The sequence below is a fragment of the Choristoneura fumiferana genome, chromosome 6 (genome assembly GCF_025370935.1).
Source record: "Choristoneura fumiferana chromosome 6, NRCan_CFum_1, whole genome shotgun sequence".
Lineage (NCBI taxonomy): Eukaryota > Metazoa > Arthropoda > Insecta > Lepidoptera > Tortricidae > Choristoneura > Choristoneura fumiferana.
In genome coordinates this window covers 2635343-2654870 of record NC_133477.1, presented here as the reverse complement: position 1 = coordinate 2654870, position 19528 = coordinate 2635343, and the positions used below count along the sequence as shown (strand labels likewise).

The 19528-nt window shown below is 40.7% G+C and overlaps 1 protein-coding gene across 1 annotated transcript in view; it reads left to right on the top strand.

Annotated features, from left to right (window-relative positions):
• The window catches only part of FoxK (forkhead box K), an 84900-nt gene that overhangs the window by 56192 nt on the left and 9180 nt on the right, over window positions 1-19528 (top strand). The window contains exons 2-8 of the mRNA XM_074088855.1: window positions 7697-7860; window positions 8741-8877; window positions 10409-10683; window positions 11028-11183; window positions 14952-15060; window positions 16379-16478; window positions 17916-18011. Of these exons, the coding sequence (XP_073944956.1) occupies window positions 7697-7860; window positions 8741-8877; window positions 10409-10683; window positions 11028-11183; window positions 14952-15060; window positions 16379-16478; window positions 17916-18011 (1037 nt within the window). The remainder of the gene's footprint in view (window positions 1-7696; window positions 7861-8740; window positions 8878-10408; window positions 10684-11027; window positions 11184-14951; window positions 15061-16378; window positions 16479-17915; window positions 18012-19528) is intronic.

Genomic DNA, 19528 nt, shown 5'->3' with positions numbered 1-19528 from the left:
GTAGTCGGTTCTGAATATGATTACTAGAATTCCTCGCTGTAAGGGGTAACTGTTTGTTATTATCGGACAATGTCCTGCATTGTTTTATTTTAATTCTAAGATGTGTGCTTATTAATTTACAATATGCTCAATTCAAAACATTTACGGTTCTTTTACTATGCTATAATTTATCTCACACTGAGCTACTTGTTGTGAGATCGCCCTATGACCTATTTGTTATTCTTCTCCCTATGCTATTGTTAGAAAGGGGTGACAAGCGAGTGCCGCAATAATCGTTCGATAAACCATGTTTGTGTAGTGATTAATGTGAATGATTTTCATGAGTATCCTTCAGTCTTTTTTATAACAAAATAGTTTTTTTTGTATTTGTCATTGCTGTTTTTAAATCAAATGCGATTGCCGTACATCAAAAAGAAAACAGGAACACTTAAGGTCACTTCGTTGCTGTTTCTCTGTCAAGCCCTTTTTCTGAGGAGTGCGTGGTGGTATCAGGTTGACATTAAATTTCTAAATTCACGTGATTAAAAGATGAACTCTAACCTTTCTAAAGTGTGTTTTCGTGCAAAAATTCCACTTATTCGAAAATAGTAAGTTTTTCATAGATTTTTTTAATATTTCAACTTTCGGAGTCTGACCAGCATTTACTAAATGTACCTATACTAAGATACCTTTTCGTATTAAGAACACCCGTCTCTAGACAAGCAGAGTAAGTGTGCCTATATTACACTACACCGGTAATTCAGGCGGAGGCGGATTACACACGCATAATTTTGCTTTACGTTCTCGCTGACATGCTGATTTGGGGAATGTTCGTGATGTTCAGGACCTGTACCACTACCATGAGTTTACAATGCCCGTACTCGATAGCGACGGCATAAGTTATTTGTAGAGGCGCTGTACAATTCGCCATACAAATAATCGCTCGCTCGCTCGCATCGCTATCGAGTACGGTCACTGTAAGACAGTGGTACTGGTACTGAGGTTATCTTTTACACATGACACGTAATTGTTGACTGGCAGTGGAATTTGCCAAGTTATATTTTTTGATTGTCAGAAAATGTTAAAGAAAACAAACATGAGCATTGTCAGCGATTTAACGATAAGTTTAAATGGTAGTGGTACGTTTAATTACTGACACGTAATGACTGGCAAATTTGCAAGTTATATTTTTTGATTGTCAGAAAATTTAAAGGAATTTGTTCGATTTCACATTTTGTATGGTGATTGAAACTTTCCGTTTCTTAAATTTTATTTTCCTATGTTTGTTGTGAAAATTTCCAGAAAGTTCGGAGAACATTACCAACTTTTTGGAAACTTTCCGCAATTTGCTCATCTGTAGTTGTAATCGACTGTTTGAGAACTCTTCCATACAGTTTTTAGTCTCTCATTCATTAAGCTAACAGGCTGTCAATGCGCTAGATGGAAAGCGGCAGATTTCAGTACAGTCGTATTCGGAAAGGCCACCGGGTGAAGGACGCCGCGCTCTTACCGGGTTCCGCCGATCGATACCATGACGCGGGCACACAACCCAACGCCCACCGTATTCCCCGTCGACATACGGCTCAAGTTCCGAGACGTACGCTGGTGGCCGGTGTTTGTGGCGTTAGTTACCACCAGACACAACATGCTACATTCATTATGTAACGAGCATGCAGACGCGTAAATCGCGTGTTTTGGTTATTTAAATTAATTATGTTACTACGAAACCAGCGATAATACGATGCAAAAAAACGGTTCGGGGCGTTTATATTTGTTTACTTTTCGTGTCATGGAAATTGGAGAGTTCGAACACTTTGAACTGTTAGAAGCAACGTATGTCGAACGGTTGCCAGGGTTTGAAGACGTGCGATGTCGATCGATGTAACCATTTTTATAGATCCATAAAATAACCAAGCCAATGAGATAATCGTGTCGGTCGTCATTTATTTTACGTGGCAATTTTACTGTGATGTTACGGTTTTTCGTTGTTAGTTCAGGATACTTACTATATTTTTTGCTAAAACCTCCGGAAGCTTATACTTGCGAATTAACTAAAAAAAATACTTGTAGGTACTAAAGAATAATTCGCTATTTTATCGCAGAGAGAAACAATACTAAACTCTCTCTACTCGAGTCAAAGCAACCGTATCGATATCGGAACAGCGCTGTCATAACACGCAAACATGACTGAACTTTTCTAGACTGTTTGTGTCTAACATGATAAAGTACTGGCGCCGAGTTAATAGGTCTTACATGGCGTTTATTAAAGGCTTCCCGACACTTCCAACTCGTCGATAGACTAAGCCTACCCTAGTGCCTACGTTGCCAAGTAAATTTGAATCCTAATCCTTTTCGTATAGATACTACAGTCATCCGCAATGAGGTGTGAGAGTGGTAAGCAGAATTTGTAAGTTTACGAGGAATTACGGGTAAACATGACAATGTGTAGTATCGATTTAGAGTGCTGCCGTGCACAATTAGTCATGTTTCCACCCGATATTTTATTCGATAGCTGGTTTTGTAAAAACATTCCTGTCAGGGCTTTAACTTTTTCCAATTAAAATGTTTTTAACGTGAGGCAGAAAGTTGCTGGAAGCTTTGTGAAGTTACCTCTTTAAGTTGTATTTTTGGCACTGATATCGTTATTATGAACTAGCAGTTGCCCGCAACTTTTTCTACGTTCCGTTGGTAGGTTAGGTACTTTGTTTTTTTCCGATAAAAAATTGGTCTACGTTGTGCTGATCAGGGATAAGATTTCTGTCAGTGAATTATTTTTTCAAATCGGTTTAGATACTTGTGGGTACGGTATATTTGCCTCTTTATTGTGTTAGTACTAGATTTTTATAGAACATAATTGGGTAAGGCTCACGAGAGTTTTGCCCGCCTGTTCCAGTGTGTTATGAATATTGATATTGATGCATACGATAACTATTTGCGTCAACTTCTGATACAAGTATTTCTTTGAAGTGAAGTATTCATCCTTATATTAGTAGAAACGGGCAATCGTTCGTATGCATCAATATTCATAACACACTGGAGCGAGCGGGTAAAACGCTCGTGAGCCTTACCCAATACGTTAGAAATAAACTACCAAATAAACGCGAGTTCAACATCCAGCAGGTGCAGGTTTTGCAGGTGGTAGGACCTTGTGCGAGGTCCGCCCGGATTGCTACCACCATCTTGCTCGCTAGTCCTGCCGTGAAGCGGCAGTGCTTGCACTGTTGTGTTTCGGCGTGGAGAGTAAGACAACCGGTGAAATTACTGGCACTTGAGGTATCCCATCTTAGGCCTCTAGGTTGGCAACGCATCTGCAATCCCCCTGGTATTGCAGGTGTCTATGGGCGGTGGTGATCTCTTACCATCAGGCGACCCCTCTTGCTCGTTTGCCATCCAGTCGAATAAAAAAAAAATCCTAAGGCCCAACGGCCTGTTATTAAGCGCAGAAAGCGTACTCATTCCGGCCCAACTAAATATATTTTGTGAAATATCCACCCAAGGTACTAAAATTATGACATAGACTAAAGACACGCGCGGAGCTTCGAAATATGCGTGAATCGGAATTTTACTTTCTTAAATATGTCGCTAATGATGATATTGATTGCTGATATTACAATTCAAAGTTCAGGGCTGCAAGCGCATGTACCTAAAATTAGGACACTGGGTCGCAATTACGAATGTCCTAAAAATAGATTGGGCCTTAGGTGGTTAAGGAGCAAGGATTTCTCCGGGCACACTGCACACGCTACTTAATAAAGCCGAAGTCGGCGTGCGATGTGGAAATGTCGCTGTCAAGCCGGACGCATTCATTGATGATGGACCGGACGCTCAGCAATGGGGTGTATGGCAATCGGATAGAATAGGGTCCTTAATCCAGGACAATTCTATAGAATCCTGTTGAAACGGATCTCTTAAACCCTCGTGGTTACCAATACACTAGTCAACAGCAATGATATTTATTGCTGTGTTAGCTTTTGCCCGCGGCTTCGCCTGCGTCGAATTCGGTTGTCGCGCTCTGTTCCCTCGGGAACTGCATTTTTCCGGGATATAAAGTAGCCTATGTCACTCTCTCTATGCGAAGTAAACTCCATAAACTATCTCTTTGCGAAAAATCACGTCGCTCCGTTTCGACGTGAAAGACGTCAAACATACAAACACACACACTTTCGCATTTATAATATTAGTATGGATTCCTGTACTTTATCGTAACGTTTTACATAAACACATAAAATATAGATACATTACCTACAACTTTGTATACTATACAAATATTGATAAATACATGGTTGGAAAATGGAAAAGGCTCCTTCTCTTTATAATCCATTTCCACGTATATAACACATCATAGTCAAAATAATACCAAGAAAGAACTTCCAAAAATATATTTCCTGTATACATGTGTTTCTTTCTTCACTGTATGAACTAAGCAAATTAATCTATACTATACATAACAATTTTCTAATGTAGAACTCTGCTTTTAGTCAAGTATTGATTTTGTTGCGTTCGAAGACTTGGTCGCTTTTAATGATAGGTTCACCCAGTCTTTAATATGTTTTATCTGTTGAGGAAGTTCTTTATTAGATATTTTACGCTTTAGTATTTTGTATTCAGGTTCATTGTTATATAATAGAGTGCTCACTACCAATGACTGAGTAATTTAAGGTAATTTATGTACGATTTACTTCATCGCACTCTTGTTTCCCTGTGTATTTTATAAGTAGGTATGGAATACGATTTAAGATCTAGATCCTTCCGTAATAATATCCTACGCTATAATAATTATACAATTAAAATTAATTTTAAAATAAGAGGTTCTCAAAATTAATCATTGTCAAAGAGGTGAATTTAGGTAAGTAACTGATGCTACGGAAGCAACTTTTACTTGATTGCTGATTCATAATTTCATAAATCTTAATGCGTAATATAAACGGTACGGTTTTCTTTCATTGAGAGATTGAATGCAGCAAATTTGATTCGATCTTTCAAGTATACAAAACTTCCAATCAAGGTGTGTATATATAACGGAATTTCTGTAATATTTTTTCCAAAGACTTGGAAAAATTATTTTCAAGAAAGTCAACATTTTATAACTTCTTTTTTCTTGAAAGATTGCGAGGAGTTTATACAAAATGATTACTTTTATGCTTTTTTTATTATGATTCTGAAAAGTTAATACAAATCAGCTCCATTGTAAATATTGTAATATATGACATAATCTATGTGTAAATTGTTGATGGTTATGTTTTCTCTTTACGTAATAAACAACATTGATGAAATTTAATCTTTTTACTGCTACTGCCGTAAACCAAAGTGTGAATCAATAAATTCTAAAATTAATTATCTATACTTACCTTGAATGTATATTTATGATTTAATTTATCATCTCAATTGACGTTTTCCCTAAACAAAACTGAGTTCTATCTAATAATTGCAGCATAAAATTCGTTCTCTCGTTAAAGATATTTAAAAGGTCGGAGCATGTTCGATGAAAAGAGCGCAATCAGTACCTTTCCTACCTTTTCATTGGAAACTCCAAGCCGTATAGTATTTTCCTTTAGCCAGATGTTCGATTCCGCTCGCTTGCGGGCGACTAGGGATACCATATAGTAAATTGAAAAGTCTTGAAAAACCTGGGATTTTTTCAAACGTAATTCGTGAAAAGTAGGTGTGTGAGGGTCTTTGGTGACTGTAACTTTTTATTAAAACTGACATGCATGTCCTGAGTTTTATTTTTTTCGCCCACAGTTGTTAGGAGCTTAAAATCCTGAGATATGGTAACTCTAACAGCGACCCAATACTTCAGCGTAGTCGTGAGCTTGCTCGCAATGTGGGATGCAATTCGAGCATCGCCTGGAAACTACTTATTGAAAAGAGCCCTGAGTAAGCATTAGTATCCGCCCAGTGCAAGTTTAGCAAGGCCAATTGCAGAAGAAAGCTCTTAGTAACATTAAAGTGTGTGTTGTTTCTTTATTTGTTTGTATTATTCAAAATATTCCACTCTCTGTTGAATTAATTTGAGATTTGGTACATGGTTTAGATGTCATTGGACTAATCAGTCAGTCATATTTGCCTTTAAAAGCAGCTTTATAGCTTTTGAGATTATCTCAATTACCTGCAAATATCTGCACTGCGGGACGAGTACCTTTGTAAGTAATTTCACAGAATCGCCTACTGATATGCCGTTTTTTAGTGCTGGGTCGATAGTTTTGCTTGTCACATGACGCGCTGAGTAGTTACTAGGTACTCTGGCCCCATATTGGGCGCCATTTAGCGCCTTAATTGTCTTAAATTGTTCACGACTGTGGAAGCTTCAGTAACTGTCAGCAATGAATTATTTTGTCTTTTGGTCATTTTCTAGTCCTACACGTAGGTTAAGTAAGTTTATAAGTGAACTGGCTTTCACACTTGGCAAGAATCGAATTTTCGGTTAGGTCCGTGAGAGTTTATAGTGGTGCGCTGTCGTTGCCAACTTTTCGTTGCCTGCACAAGCTTGAAATCCATAATAACAGTGCCTATTTACGACCACACAAACACGGAGAATTTACATGCTCTTGCCCTGGTCAGGTTTTTGTTGCACGCGATGTTGCCAAGAGTTTTACCTAGTCGTAGATTATAAAAAACTGTCTCGAGAACACATTTCGAAATTTCGACGTGACATTAATGATGTGAGGGGGTGTAGGGGTATAGCTCGCACCTGGAATGGCGAATACCCGGGTTCATATACCGCCTCCCAGCATTTCTTGTTCTATTTCTTTCTGTTCTATCTAGTTAACAGTATTTTTATGATTTAAAACATTATGTAATTAACAGTATATTTAACTAAAGAAATACCTACTCCTTTTATGAGACGTACGTCGTAGGACGTACGACAAATAATGAATTTTATTTTATTTTTATACCAGGGACTTCTATTTGAATAGTCGCGTTTACATTTCCAACTGTAGATAAACGTTATAATTTATATATACTGAGTAGCAAATTTGCTTACAACAACGACATGTAACGGTTGATTCTACATAACATACATATACCATAACATGTACATAAATATATTCATTGTGTCACATACTTAAAACTCTTTATTGTAAACAAACCAAGTGTAGGACAGATAACAGAAAAAAGTCATATAAAGCTGTGCTTTTCCAGCTAACACAATTTAGTGTAGACATAAAATACGCAAAGACCTACTTAGTAAAAGTTGTGTTGTTGGCATAAACAAGTATTTCAAAGCGTATCTGTATCTGACGCATACTGTAGTTTTTCTTACAAGGAAGAGTCCAACACGCCTCCATTCTTTTTTCATGTTCTCCAACATATAACGAAACTAGTAATTAATTATCAATTTCCTTGAACAAATCTCTCAACAGAAATTAGAAGGTTTGGTCAATTTTCAGTACTTTGAAGGACATTTTCTCCAAACAGGTTGAGTTTGGGCAGCTAAAAAAAATACGTGTCCGTTATTTTAGACTACTCTATAACATATATCAAAATAAATCAAATCGGAGTCGGATAGTTGGGTACCCTTCCTTGTTAGCCACATTTTTTTTATATTTAGCCTATATAGTGTCCCACTAGTGGGCAAAGGCCTCCCCTTTTGACGTCCACAACTCCTGTTCTGATGCTATTTCAGGTCAGTCGTTTGCGTACATGTCCAAATCGTCCCGCCATCTCGATCTGCCTCGATGACAAAATATTTAACGTGTTTAAATATCATTTCCAGATGCACACTCCGCTTCCCTTCCACGAACATCCGGCTGGAGTTCCAGTCGCTGCTGGAGGAGAGCGGCGCCGGCGCCGGCGGCAGCTCGGGCCCGCCGCTGCCTCCGCTCCGCATTACCATCCCTGTTGAGAACGACGGACGCAGTCCTGCGCCCTCGCCTACTGGTGAGACACCTAGATGTTCAGTGAGCGAGCATAAGCATCCCATCCTGGAAACCAGACAAAAGTGCAGAAGTTCGCCTTTGCTTTACAGAATCTATTCACGCCGCTTCTTTCCGCTCCACTTAGGCGGAGACGAGCGGAGCGGTGAGGAGACGTGTAGGGATCATTAGTCGAATACACACCTCTTCTCCGCCTCATTATCATCAGACGTGTAGGGATTGGTGGATCACTACACGTCTCCTCTCCGCTCCGCTCGTTTCCGCCTCAGTGGAGTCGCACACTAACGATATTTAATTTAGTGTCATGATATGATCATAATTCGCGATGTTTTCCTTCACGGTAAAGCTTGCGGTAAATTTGATAGCTTGAGAATACATAGATCAGTCAAACCACTAGGCCACTAGGCTGTGTTCTACATCACGCTATCGAAGTTTTTAAGCTCTGAAGCATACAAAATCCAATTATCTTCTTTAGAACTTTGATCGTTAGATAAGAATTGTATTGGCCTAGGGAGAGATAGCTACCTTGCCGTATCTCCCCACATGTTGTAAACAAGACCTTTTTGGTACACGTTGTCTCATCCATAGGTACAGTCGAGGAAACAATCACGTACCAGGGTGGAATCTTTTCATAATCAATTTCGCTCGACTGTACCTACTGTGGAGAATATTTAACGTTATACAAGTTGAGAGGGTCCAAAAGGAAAATTCCTATCAGAGTTGACGAGAGGCGCGAGTGGCGACCATCCAACGCTTTGTCGCCGTTGCACGCACTCCAATAAGACTTAAGAAATGACTACAGCGCATGCGTCTTTCGCCGAGTGATTTTACCGTCTTGAGACTTGTAACGATGTTTTTGTAACGCGTTGACTTGGTCCTTTCAGGTACAATAAGCGCGGCCAACAGTTGTCCGACGTCGCCGCGCGGCGCGGGCTCGTCCGGCCGGCGGCACGCCGACCTCGGCCTGGTGGCGCAGTACGCGGCACTCGCCGACCACCGCCCCACCTCCAACGGCACAGCGGTGAGACCCCTGCAGAAACCTCCACCACTGATTGGCGTGTGTTGGGTCAATTCCAGGGTAGGCGGCTGTTAGTTTGGTCGAAGCAGCACGCCAACCCCCTCACAGCAAGGCATGCGGCAAAGCTGCAATGTGTGTAACCCTGATTTTATGCAATTTAATGCAACCCTTAGCCATTAACGATTGTCTTGTATTATGACAGTGAGTTGCTTTAACGGCGAGACAGCGATCGCTTTGACCTTTATTCGGGAAAATAGCGTCCCAATTGTTTAATGAAAATGTATAATTTAAATTTTACTTTTAAAGCGTATTTCAATATGTTATTTACTCCAAAAAAAAAACACGATTTGACAAAAAAAAGACTCGCTAGCTTCGCTCTATTGCCCAGGTTCTTTCGGTTTATTAGGCGTGCTGTTTTTTCGCTCGCTGTTTCTGGACAAAGTGGAGAAGCAACATGACGCGCTAGCTTTTGTTCATGGAAAATTGATATCAGATACAAAATGATTCCATGAAATAATCCAATCAGTTTTGCTGACACAGTATCCATATTAGTTAAGTGTCAGTCACACGGAACGAAAACTCGGTGCGATGCGAACTTAAACTACCGGCTGCCTATAAAACAATATGAAATTGAGTAACAGTAAACAATGCGAGCGAACTGAACTAGTGAGTGGACGCTTCACGCGATAGTTTATTATTTTCCCTACTTGTGTTTATATTTCACAACAGAAGAGACTTAAAACTTTCTTTTTCCACAATTGTTCTGCATCGTAATTTTTTTTGTTAGCCTGTTAAAGTGTCCCATATAAAAAGAAAAGTCCTGACTGGCTCGCTTATGAATGAACTAGATTCTAGTTAGTTACTAGAACATCAATCTGGTCAGCCCTAAGCGTAAATAGACACGTGGACGTTGGACGTATAAAAGACAGCTGAAACATTGTTTTTGAAAGAAAATTTATTCGTTACACCGTGGAGAAAAACAATAAAATGGCGATCTTGCTAACGACATCTTACATTTTTTGACGCAAAAAGAATGTTATAAGTGTAAACGCTATGTGTGTCTGTCTGTGCGTCCGTCACCGACGACGCTTAGATAAAAAAATATTACTAGGTGCTGATACTAAATTAACTTAGGCTAATTTTGCGGAAATCAGGATAGTCCCAGCAGGATAGGCGAATTGTTCGCAGATGAAGTCGCGGGCAACAGCTAGGTAGTGCATAATTATTTTTTACTTTTTAGTTCTGGGGGCGGGCGTTTTTTTGCTGGTGTTTTTTTGTCGGGGGTTTTAATAATTTAATTGACATCAATTTTGACTTGCATTGGCTTGATATCGAAATAGTCTTCTGACGTAATTTTTTTTTGTTATTATGAGAGGAAGGCAAACGAACATGAGGGTTATTTGATGGGAAATGATTGCCAAAGCCCATGAGTATCAACAACGCAAGTAGAGTCATTGGTCCGTTGCCGGCCTTTAAATAAACTAAGCCCCTGAAAGCCCCGATGTTCTAGTCTAGACCGCATCATTCTCCCCAGGCGTGTTCGACGTCGGAGTCGGGGTACAGCAGCCGCGACGTGCGCGAGCGCGACGGGCGCGAGGGCCGAGAGCGCGAGCGCGAGCGCGAGCACCGCGACGACGCCAAGCCGCCGTACAGCTACGCGCAGCTGATCGTGCAGGCCGTCGCCTCCGCCACCGACAAGCAGCTCACGCTCAGCGGCATCTACAGCTACATCACCAAACATTACCCCTACTACCGCACCGCAGACAAGGGGTGGCAGAACTCCATACGTCACAACTTGTCGCTCAACAGGTGAATCGCTTACTTCTGACCTTTCAGCTGTTAGTTTACGCTCAGCAGCACCTACCTAGCTACATCATCAAACATTACCCCTACCACCGCACCGCCGACAAGAGCTCGCTTTATACGTCATAACTCATAACTTGTCACTCACCAGGTGACTCGCTTATTTCTCATAATTCGCGCACTATAGTCTCCTACTGCGGCAGAGCTGACAAGGGCTGGCAGAACTCCATAATGTCACAACTTGTCGCTCAACAGATGACTCACCCTTTTCACACTTTTCATAAATTATCGGGTTGTTTAAGAATGATACCGGCAAAGGATGACTTCTAATACTACTTGACCTTCCACAGATATTTTATTAAAGTGCCCCGGAGCCAGGAGGAGCCTGGCAAAGGCAGCTTCTGGCGCATCGACCCCCAGAGCGAAGGCAAGCTGATCGAGCTCGCGTTCCGCCCGCGGCGCCCTCGTGGCGTGCAGTTCCGCGCTCCCTTCGGACTCTCCTCCAGGTAACTGAAGCTGTCTTGAGCGTCACTGTCTACAGTCACCAGCACCAATAACAGACACAAAGCGATCTGATAGGACTCTTAGTTTTAGGACTGGTAGGGCGTGTCAGATATTTTTGTACGCACCACTGGCATGTATTAATGCAGGTGACTGTCCCACCGACACACGGAATAGAAGAGAGGTTGGCAGGGTCCTGTGTCACTCGTAGACTAAAGATTGAAACACACAGAGCGGTGGTGGGGTGAACGTGAACGCGAAAGAGGGCATACCGAATACCGCGCCACGCTTATTTCCCGCGCGGTATTCTGTGTGCCCTCCTTCATATTAGCTCGAATATTCATATTACATACGGTTTAACGGTTATTTTTTTACAATAGAGTCGTGTGTAGATCTTTTTGAGCACCGTTACCGCTCTAGATGAGCTGCTGACTGTACTTTATCGTCCTTCATCACACATCATTTGCATCATAATTTTTGCAGGTGGTTGCTACCACCATCTTGCTCGCTAATCCTGCCGTGAAGCAGCAGTCCTTGCACTGTTGTGTTTCGGCGTGGAGAGTAAGACAGCCGGTGAAATTACTGGCACTTGCGATATCCCATCTTAGGCCTCTAGGTTGGCAACGCATCTGCAATACCCCTGGGTTTGCAGATGTTTATGGGCGGTTGTGATCTCTTACCATCAGGAGACCCTCTTGCTCGTTGCCATCCAGTCGAATAAAAAAAACATCTTTTTCCCGTTATTAGTATGATTATTAACTGGGGATTGTTGTGATAGTTCTTTTAACCCACGAATTTGTGAAGATTACACCAAAAATAGTATGTGAATTCATCACAATATGATTTCTGTTCTTATTAAAAGAACGTTCGTACATTTCCTAACCGTTTACGTAAGTTTTCTTCCGTGTACAGAAATGACTATTTGTTCCGTAGAAGTTGGTGTGCGAATCGGATACGCGAGTACTGATAATCAAATCTTCAATAAGCTGCTGCAGAATCAAAATGTGTAATTTATTTGTAAATATTGATTTAGGTTGGTGACAAGATGTACTTGTTTATACTTACTTGAAGTATTTTGTCGAAACATTAGTTCACAATATTCATATTACCTGTATTTACCTAATGAGTCAATTTGAAATATACGTACTAACGCATTCACTGTCACCGACGCACATATGCGTTTTCGGAACTTCGCCCAGTGCCGCTGTCACAATTATTCATACATTTTGAACGCACACGTGCGTCGGTGGCACCAGTGGAAGTCAGGTGGCAGTGCATGCGTTAATAGTTGTAAATATTTAAATTTTCGGTGTTATATTTTCATCTAGATAAAAGAGAGTCTGTAGATATGTGTGCTATTAACGATTTCATTTACTTAGGTACATAATACATAGTCACAACGCACTTCCATATAGATCAGTCGTTTTAGGAAACTAAAGTTTTGAGTTAGAATAGTAGTATTTAATACTCCTTAATGGGTTCGTTTTTTTAGTACCTACTGGACCACGGAAACGGTCCTTAGATACGCAAACTATTACATTACATCAAACATGTTTTCTATGGGATTTAGACTGCGATTCCTTTCAATGAGCTTGCCACAATGCGTCCAATGGTACAGGTCAATTCATAAAACTGGCATGCACGAATGACTTGAATCAATGAATGAATGATAATATCTACGAGTATGTGTGTATCACTAACCTAAAAACCGGCCAAGAGCGTGTCGGCACGCCCAAAATATTTTTCTAAGGATTTCGTATTTTATACGGAATCTTCCACGTTTAGGTACCTTATACCTTAGGCTGCTATTTAAGAGTAAAGCTACTAATAATTCTCAATCAAACTAAGCCGTTATAGTTTTCCTTTACAGTTTGATATACTTACTACCATCCTGAATTTTTTCATATTTTTCCACCCACCGGTTTAGATTTTAGAGGGGGGGGGGGACGCTCGATTTTAATGAAACTTTGCACTTTAAAGTTGAATATTTTGCAAAAAAGATCAATGAATCGAAAAATCGTTTTAGCAAACCCCTAATGGTTTGAAAAGACCTATCCAACGATACCCCATACTAATAGGGTTGGATGAGAAAAAAAAACACTCCCACTTTACGTCTATGGGAGGTACTCTAAATTTTTTTTTAAATTTTATTGTACCATTTTATCGGCATAGTTTACATATATATCTGTGCAAAATTACAGCTTTCTTGCATTGATAGTCCCTGAGCAAAGCCGCGGACAGACAGAGAGACAGACATGGCGAAACTATAAGGGTTCTGTTTTTGCCATTTTTGCTCCGGAACCCAAAAAACCAAGTAAGATCACTAACCTATAATGCCCCTCTATATGGGGGTTAAAAAAGGCGACAATTAGACTTTGGTTACACATGACGCCTACAATTGTTTGCTTTACATAACGGGAGTAATAAAAAACGCATAAAACGTGTATGTGTGTGCTGCCGCTGCTTTCGGTCCATGTTTTTCGGTTGTTTTGTGATCGAGACGTATCTTTATTTACCGGGTGGGCCCTGTAACAGGAGCAAAAGATTAAAACAGGTTCTGCTACTCAAATGGATCTACTTTAGTTCTGCAACTTTCAAAAATTAAGTAATTTTATCATTATGTTTATTCCAAACAAATTAAATGGTATTTTCAATGTATCATCCAATAGCTTAAAATGACATCGCCTGTCACGTAACAAAATGACGGATTTCACAATACATTGCTTGTCCAATTAAAATTTAAAATGTAACAAAAACAATACAAGTTATTTTCAAAAGTTGTAGAACCAAATTAGCTCAGGATGATGAACGGAAGCTGTGGTTCAATTTTTTGCTCCTGTTACAGGGCCCACCTGGTACAAAATCACTGGGTAGCTCTGTTTACGTAACGTTAATACCCACTCGCGATTTTGTCACACTTGTCATCATGACTTTTGCAGTTGCGTCAAAATATCAGGGGCTCAGAAAGGTTATCGCCGTCTACATCCCGTAGATGTCTTAATTTATAACCTAATCCAGGGTTTCGCAAAGTGGGGTACACGAACCCCTAGGGGTTCGCCACAAGACTTACGTAATGGTGGCGTGATGACTGGCAGGCACGTGCGGCACACATGGTGGCGCGCGCGCGACTGATTTCGTTGTTCAACAGTCAATTTTATTGTTTTTTTTGGGAGGTTAGGGGTGTGGGGGGGGGATTTAATTAGTTAAGGGGTTCGCTGTCACCTGGAAACTTGAACAGGGGTACGTGGAGCCGAAAGTTTGAGAAACCCTGACCTAATCTAACCAACAAAAAAGTTGGAGAACCCCCGACTTTGTCACTTCAAAGTTCAATATTTCAAAAACGGCTGAACCGATTTTGATGAAACATGTCTAAGAACCATCTATCAAATAAAAAAATCTGCATTCGAATCGGTCCACCCGTTTAAGAGCTACGGTGCCACAGACAGACAGACAGACACACAATTCAAAACACATTCCTCGCAACGCATGCTCGCACATCTCTGGTGGAAGGAAACGGAGCCTAATTGGACGTAGTTATGCAAACAGGAACCAACCCACACCTCCCCCAAAATTGAAATAAGTATGCAACAAGTTACTAAAATGCACTCTATCGAGTTGGTAGAAGGTGCATTTTAGTAACTTGTTGCATACTTGTCTAAACTTTGGGGGGAGGTGTGTGTTGGTTCCTGTTTGCATGACTACGTCCAATTGTCAATGTCACAAAAACTTGATGGTAAAACTATTCTCGCTTTAACTATGTTGTCTGTGTGCAGAAGTGCGCCGACGTCGCCGTCGCAGGTGGGCGTGTCGGGGCTGGTCACGCCCGAGGAGCTGTCCCGCGAGCCCACGCCGGACCTCTTCACCGGGGAGGACCACGACCAGGTAGCGCTTCGCTTCGTCTTTTAGCATTAGTAAAATGGTAAAAATTGGTGTGGCATTGACAACTTATGAATGGATGATAAATAAATAAATAAATATCATGGGACACTTGACACCAATTGACCTAGTCCCAAACTAAGCAAAGCTTGTACTATGGATACTAGGCAACGGATAAACATACTTATATAGATAAATACATGCTTAAATAGATATTAAACGTCCAAGACCCGAGAACAAACATTCGTGTTATTCACACAAATATCTGCCACGGCCGGGAATCGAACCCGGGACCTCAGGCTTCGTAGTCAGGTTCTCCAACCACTTGGCCATCCGGTCGTCTAAATGATAATGTTGAATGTTTACCAAGTATTGTATTGTATTGTATTGTAAAACTCTTAATTGTACATAAAACACATGAAAATAACAGAACACAGGATAATAAGATGTACGAGCACAAAGGCGAACTTATCCCAAGTCCAAGTTTATTATTGTCATTTTTTTCTATTATCTTAATTACCTAGGAGCATTTTTTTACTGAAGTTTTTTTTCACAATCGCCTTTTTCCAAATTTTAATCGACAGAAACATAGGTAGGTTTAAGTTATGTTAAGTTTGCATCGGCCTGAAGCGGAGCTCCGTCGACACTGTTTCTGTGTCGAGTCAAATTGGGAAAAATGTCTCTAGAAGTAATATACAATTTTTGACCTCGCCTGTACATTCGAAAACAAAAGACAACAATAGGCAAAGTGTTTTAGATTTTTTCATCACACTTGCTCGTAAACTGTGTCGTAACATGTAGGCTACCTTGGTTGCAACCCCCCAAATAAAACCCACGACCTTAATGTGCTTGTCATGAAACCCATGGTCGGTAAATGAGTCATTGCCCGTACTAAGTTTCATGAAGCTCTAGGTCGGCAAATGAGTGTGATACTGCATGCCGTGCAGGAGCGCGGCGCGCGCACGTCGGGCACATGCTGCGGAGGGGGGGGGGAAGCTAGCGCAGTCAGCGGTATCGGCAATTATTGAAAAAAATATTAGTTTTTCTTTTACAAATATACAATTTTACTCGCAAATGTGATGAAATTTTTTTTATGTCGCACGGGCGGTACTAGAATTACAAACATCGACTCATTAAAGCCCTCAGTCTTCTCCTAATAGACTCTTGTTCGTAATTCCTTATTTACCGCCCTTAAGACACAATGTACTAGATTTGAGTGTTCGACCCATTAGGCAGTAGTCACTTTAAGCTCTATGCAAAAATCAAATGTAGTCAAATTGTGGTCTAGACAGTCCCAGACCAACCCGTTTTGTGCACTTTGCAGAGCGGTCAGCAGCGGCTGAACAGCGGCGGCGGCTCGCAGGCCGCCCAGTACCTGTTCCCGGGACGCAGCGGCGTCAGCCAGAGCGCGCCCGGCTCGCCGGGTACGTAATAACACACCCCACCGTTTTTTACCTCCCGCCAGGGTGTCCACTTTCTGCAAGGGCATGGGAAAGCCAGGAAAGCTCAGGATGGGAGTGTGTGGTCAACAGCGATAAGTCGAAATAATTGAGTATTGAAAATGAATACTGTAAGGCACTTGTCCCACGACCGGCGAGTAGCGAGAAGAGACTGTTCTTTAGTATGATAAATATGTCGGTCGAGCAAAAAAGTTTTCATACTAAAAACACGACAACAAAGAGTTTTAATATGAAAAAATATTGCTTTTTATGTTCTTATTCTATTCTTTCTTTCTTTTTACTAGCCTGCGCTGGGACTGATGCCTAATGTCTTGATTCAAAATTTCTACAAAATATTAGATGGACTTATCGGGTTTGACCACGTAACTCTCGCTGGGAAATCCAGAGGATAGCCAAGTTGGGGAAATACTCGTATTCGTATTTGCAAGGTTTGTTTTAAATAAAAACTTACCCTGTGATTCTAATAAGTTTTTGTTAATAATTTCATTTTTAATACAAGCTTTTTTTGCTGACTGTACTTTTTGTTCACTGTACTTGCATTGTCATCTAAACTACATATCCATACCAAATTTCAAGTCCGTACTATTAACCATTGAGGAGTTCCCTCCTGCGGAGACGATCCCGGCAAGACCACCAAGATGTCACTACCAGATTATTGTATTGTCGTCAAATTAAAATAAATAAAAATACAAGTGAAACTAAATAAAAGCTTGTAAAATGTTTTTCTCAAAAATGTCCGTAAAAGTTGACATTATTCTTTACATATCAGAAGGTGAAGTGCATAGTTTATGGTCAGCGAAAAATTAAAAAGTTAAAAAGATTGTAGGCGCGCTAGCTCGACAATAATGAATCAGCGCGCCTGCAATCATTCACATTTTTTTTTAAAGTTAAAAAGGCCATGGAAATGTTGGCACAAGTCTTATACAGCCAAGTCTAATGGCCGGTATCAGATATTTTGTTGGAACTCCGGATTTTTTCTATTGGGTCTGAAATAGCTTGTGGTGTTTTCGGTGGAAAAATACACCTGCAGTTTATTTTAATGAAAAAAGGCGAGAAAGCATAAGAAAAATATTGGAATAAAATTAAATTTTATAATATATTTTGAGAAAAAGTTTATTCTATTTCAGAATTATTTACCATTTTTGAGAAAAGCTTTATATTAGTCTCGGCTGGAATAGCAATTGCTGGCTTCGTATTAGTTAAACGGACTCGCAAGCTCGTCCGTTTAATACTCACACTCAGCCAGCAATTGCCTACTTCCAGGCCACGACAATAATCTACTATTTTGTTTTTCTCACGATGATGAGATAGAGCTCAGTCGCTGGTAAATTTTGAATAAAAGCCTGGTATTTCCGTCTTCCACTCTTCAGCCTTGGCATAACTCTGGGCTTCCTTTCACAGGGCACGGCATCTCGTACAGCGCCGGCGGCAGCGGTCTGGTGATGGCGGCGCACCAGATCACCGTCGTCACCAACGGCGCAGGCGGCGAGCGCGAGGGTGAGACACACACACACACACACACACACACGCAGTGTACCAAACTGCGCAATAGAGTGTTACTTGATGGCTGAAATATCGCTTGTTGAACTGGAGCGTCTTGTAGATGACGTACGGTGGAGGTTTGCAGGAATTTACAAGTCCTTTTTTGAATTTTACATGCATTTAATACTTTAAACAGTAATACAAAAATATTTCGTGCGTCCGATGCAGTTGACGGTATAAGATGATTGATTGGTGGGGGTCGCTGCTGTCATTTAAAAGTCATTCGCGTGGTGAGCGTGTGTGAGTGCTGCACACATACGCTAGGCGTCAACATCGCTAAAAGGCTTTAGGATCGAGAGGTCCGTTTCACGTGACAGTCTTGTTTGCGATTGGCTCATTTATACACGGTGATTTCTAATTGGTGATCATTAGTTTAAAAAATATTAATCCCTAGCCATAATGGGAATGGAATAGGATGAGCTCATAAGCAATTTAGTCTCTGTTTAATAAAAAAAAAAGTTACTGTTCAAATTTCCTCCATTCACCGAATGCATGTAGGATGGCAATCCTACATAATTTGCTGAAGTTAATAAGTTTCGTCCAGGTGTCATTGCTTTAGCGGCGAATTTGACAGGTCAAACATCAAAGGGTGTTTAAGTAGATGTTTTAGGCTGATAGACTATGGGGCCGTTTCACCATCCATTGATTAGTGTTAACTGGCGGTTAGGTGTGATGCCTTCTCCATTTGTTTTGTTAGAATAGATGGAGACGGCATCACATTTAACCGTCGGTTAACGCTAATCAATGAATGGTGAAACAGCCCCTAAATCACATATAGGGTGACAATGGTTTTAATTTAAAAAAATATTTTTAAAATGATCATTATTTAAAAAAATAGAAGTTTTGTTTCATGTAATTAAAAATAATCGTGTATCAACTCACAAATCCCAAACGCGCCGCAAATGTCAAAGTTTTCAAAAGGAACTCACGATACTAGCTTGCCAGTAAAACCCTCATTCAACTACATTACGCCGTTATTGTTACAAACGGGACTTGAGTATGACAGTGTGGCGTTTTACTACCACTCCAGAATGGTCCATGGAGCGGTTGAATTGTAAATGAAATATCAGTTTGAGTTAGAATAAAATTTGCGATTTCGCAAAAACTTGTTTTTATTTTCATTACTAGCTTTTGCCCGCGGCTTCGACCGCGTGGAATTTGGCTATCGCGTGCTGTTCCCTCGGGAACTGTGAATTTTTCCGGGATAAAAAGTAGCTTTGTCACTCTCTGGCCCATAAACTATTTCTATGCCAAAAATCACGTCGCTTCGTCGCTCCGTTTCGACGTGAAAGACGGACAAACATACAACACACACACACTTTCGCATTTATAATTTACTAGCTTTTGCCCGCGGTTCCGCCCGCGTGGTATTCGGTTAGCGCGCGCTGTTCCCTCGGGAACTGTGCATTTTCCGGGATAAAAAGTAGCCTATGTCACTCTCGGGCCCATAAACTATCTCTATGCCAAAAATC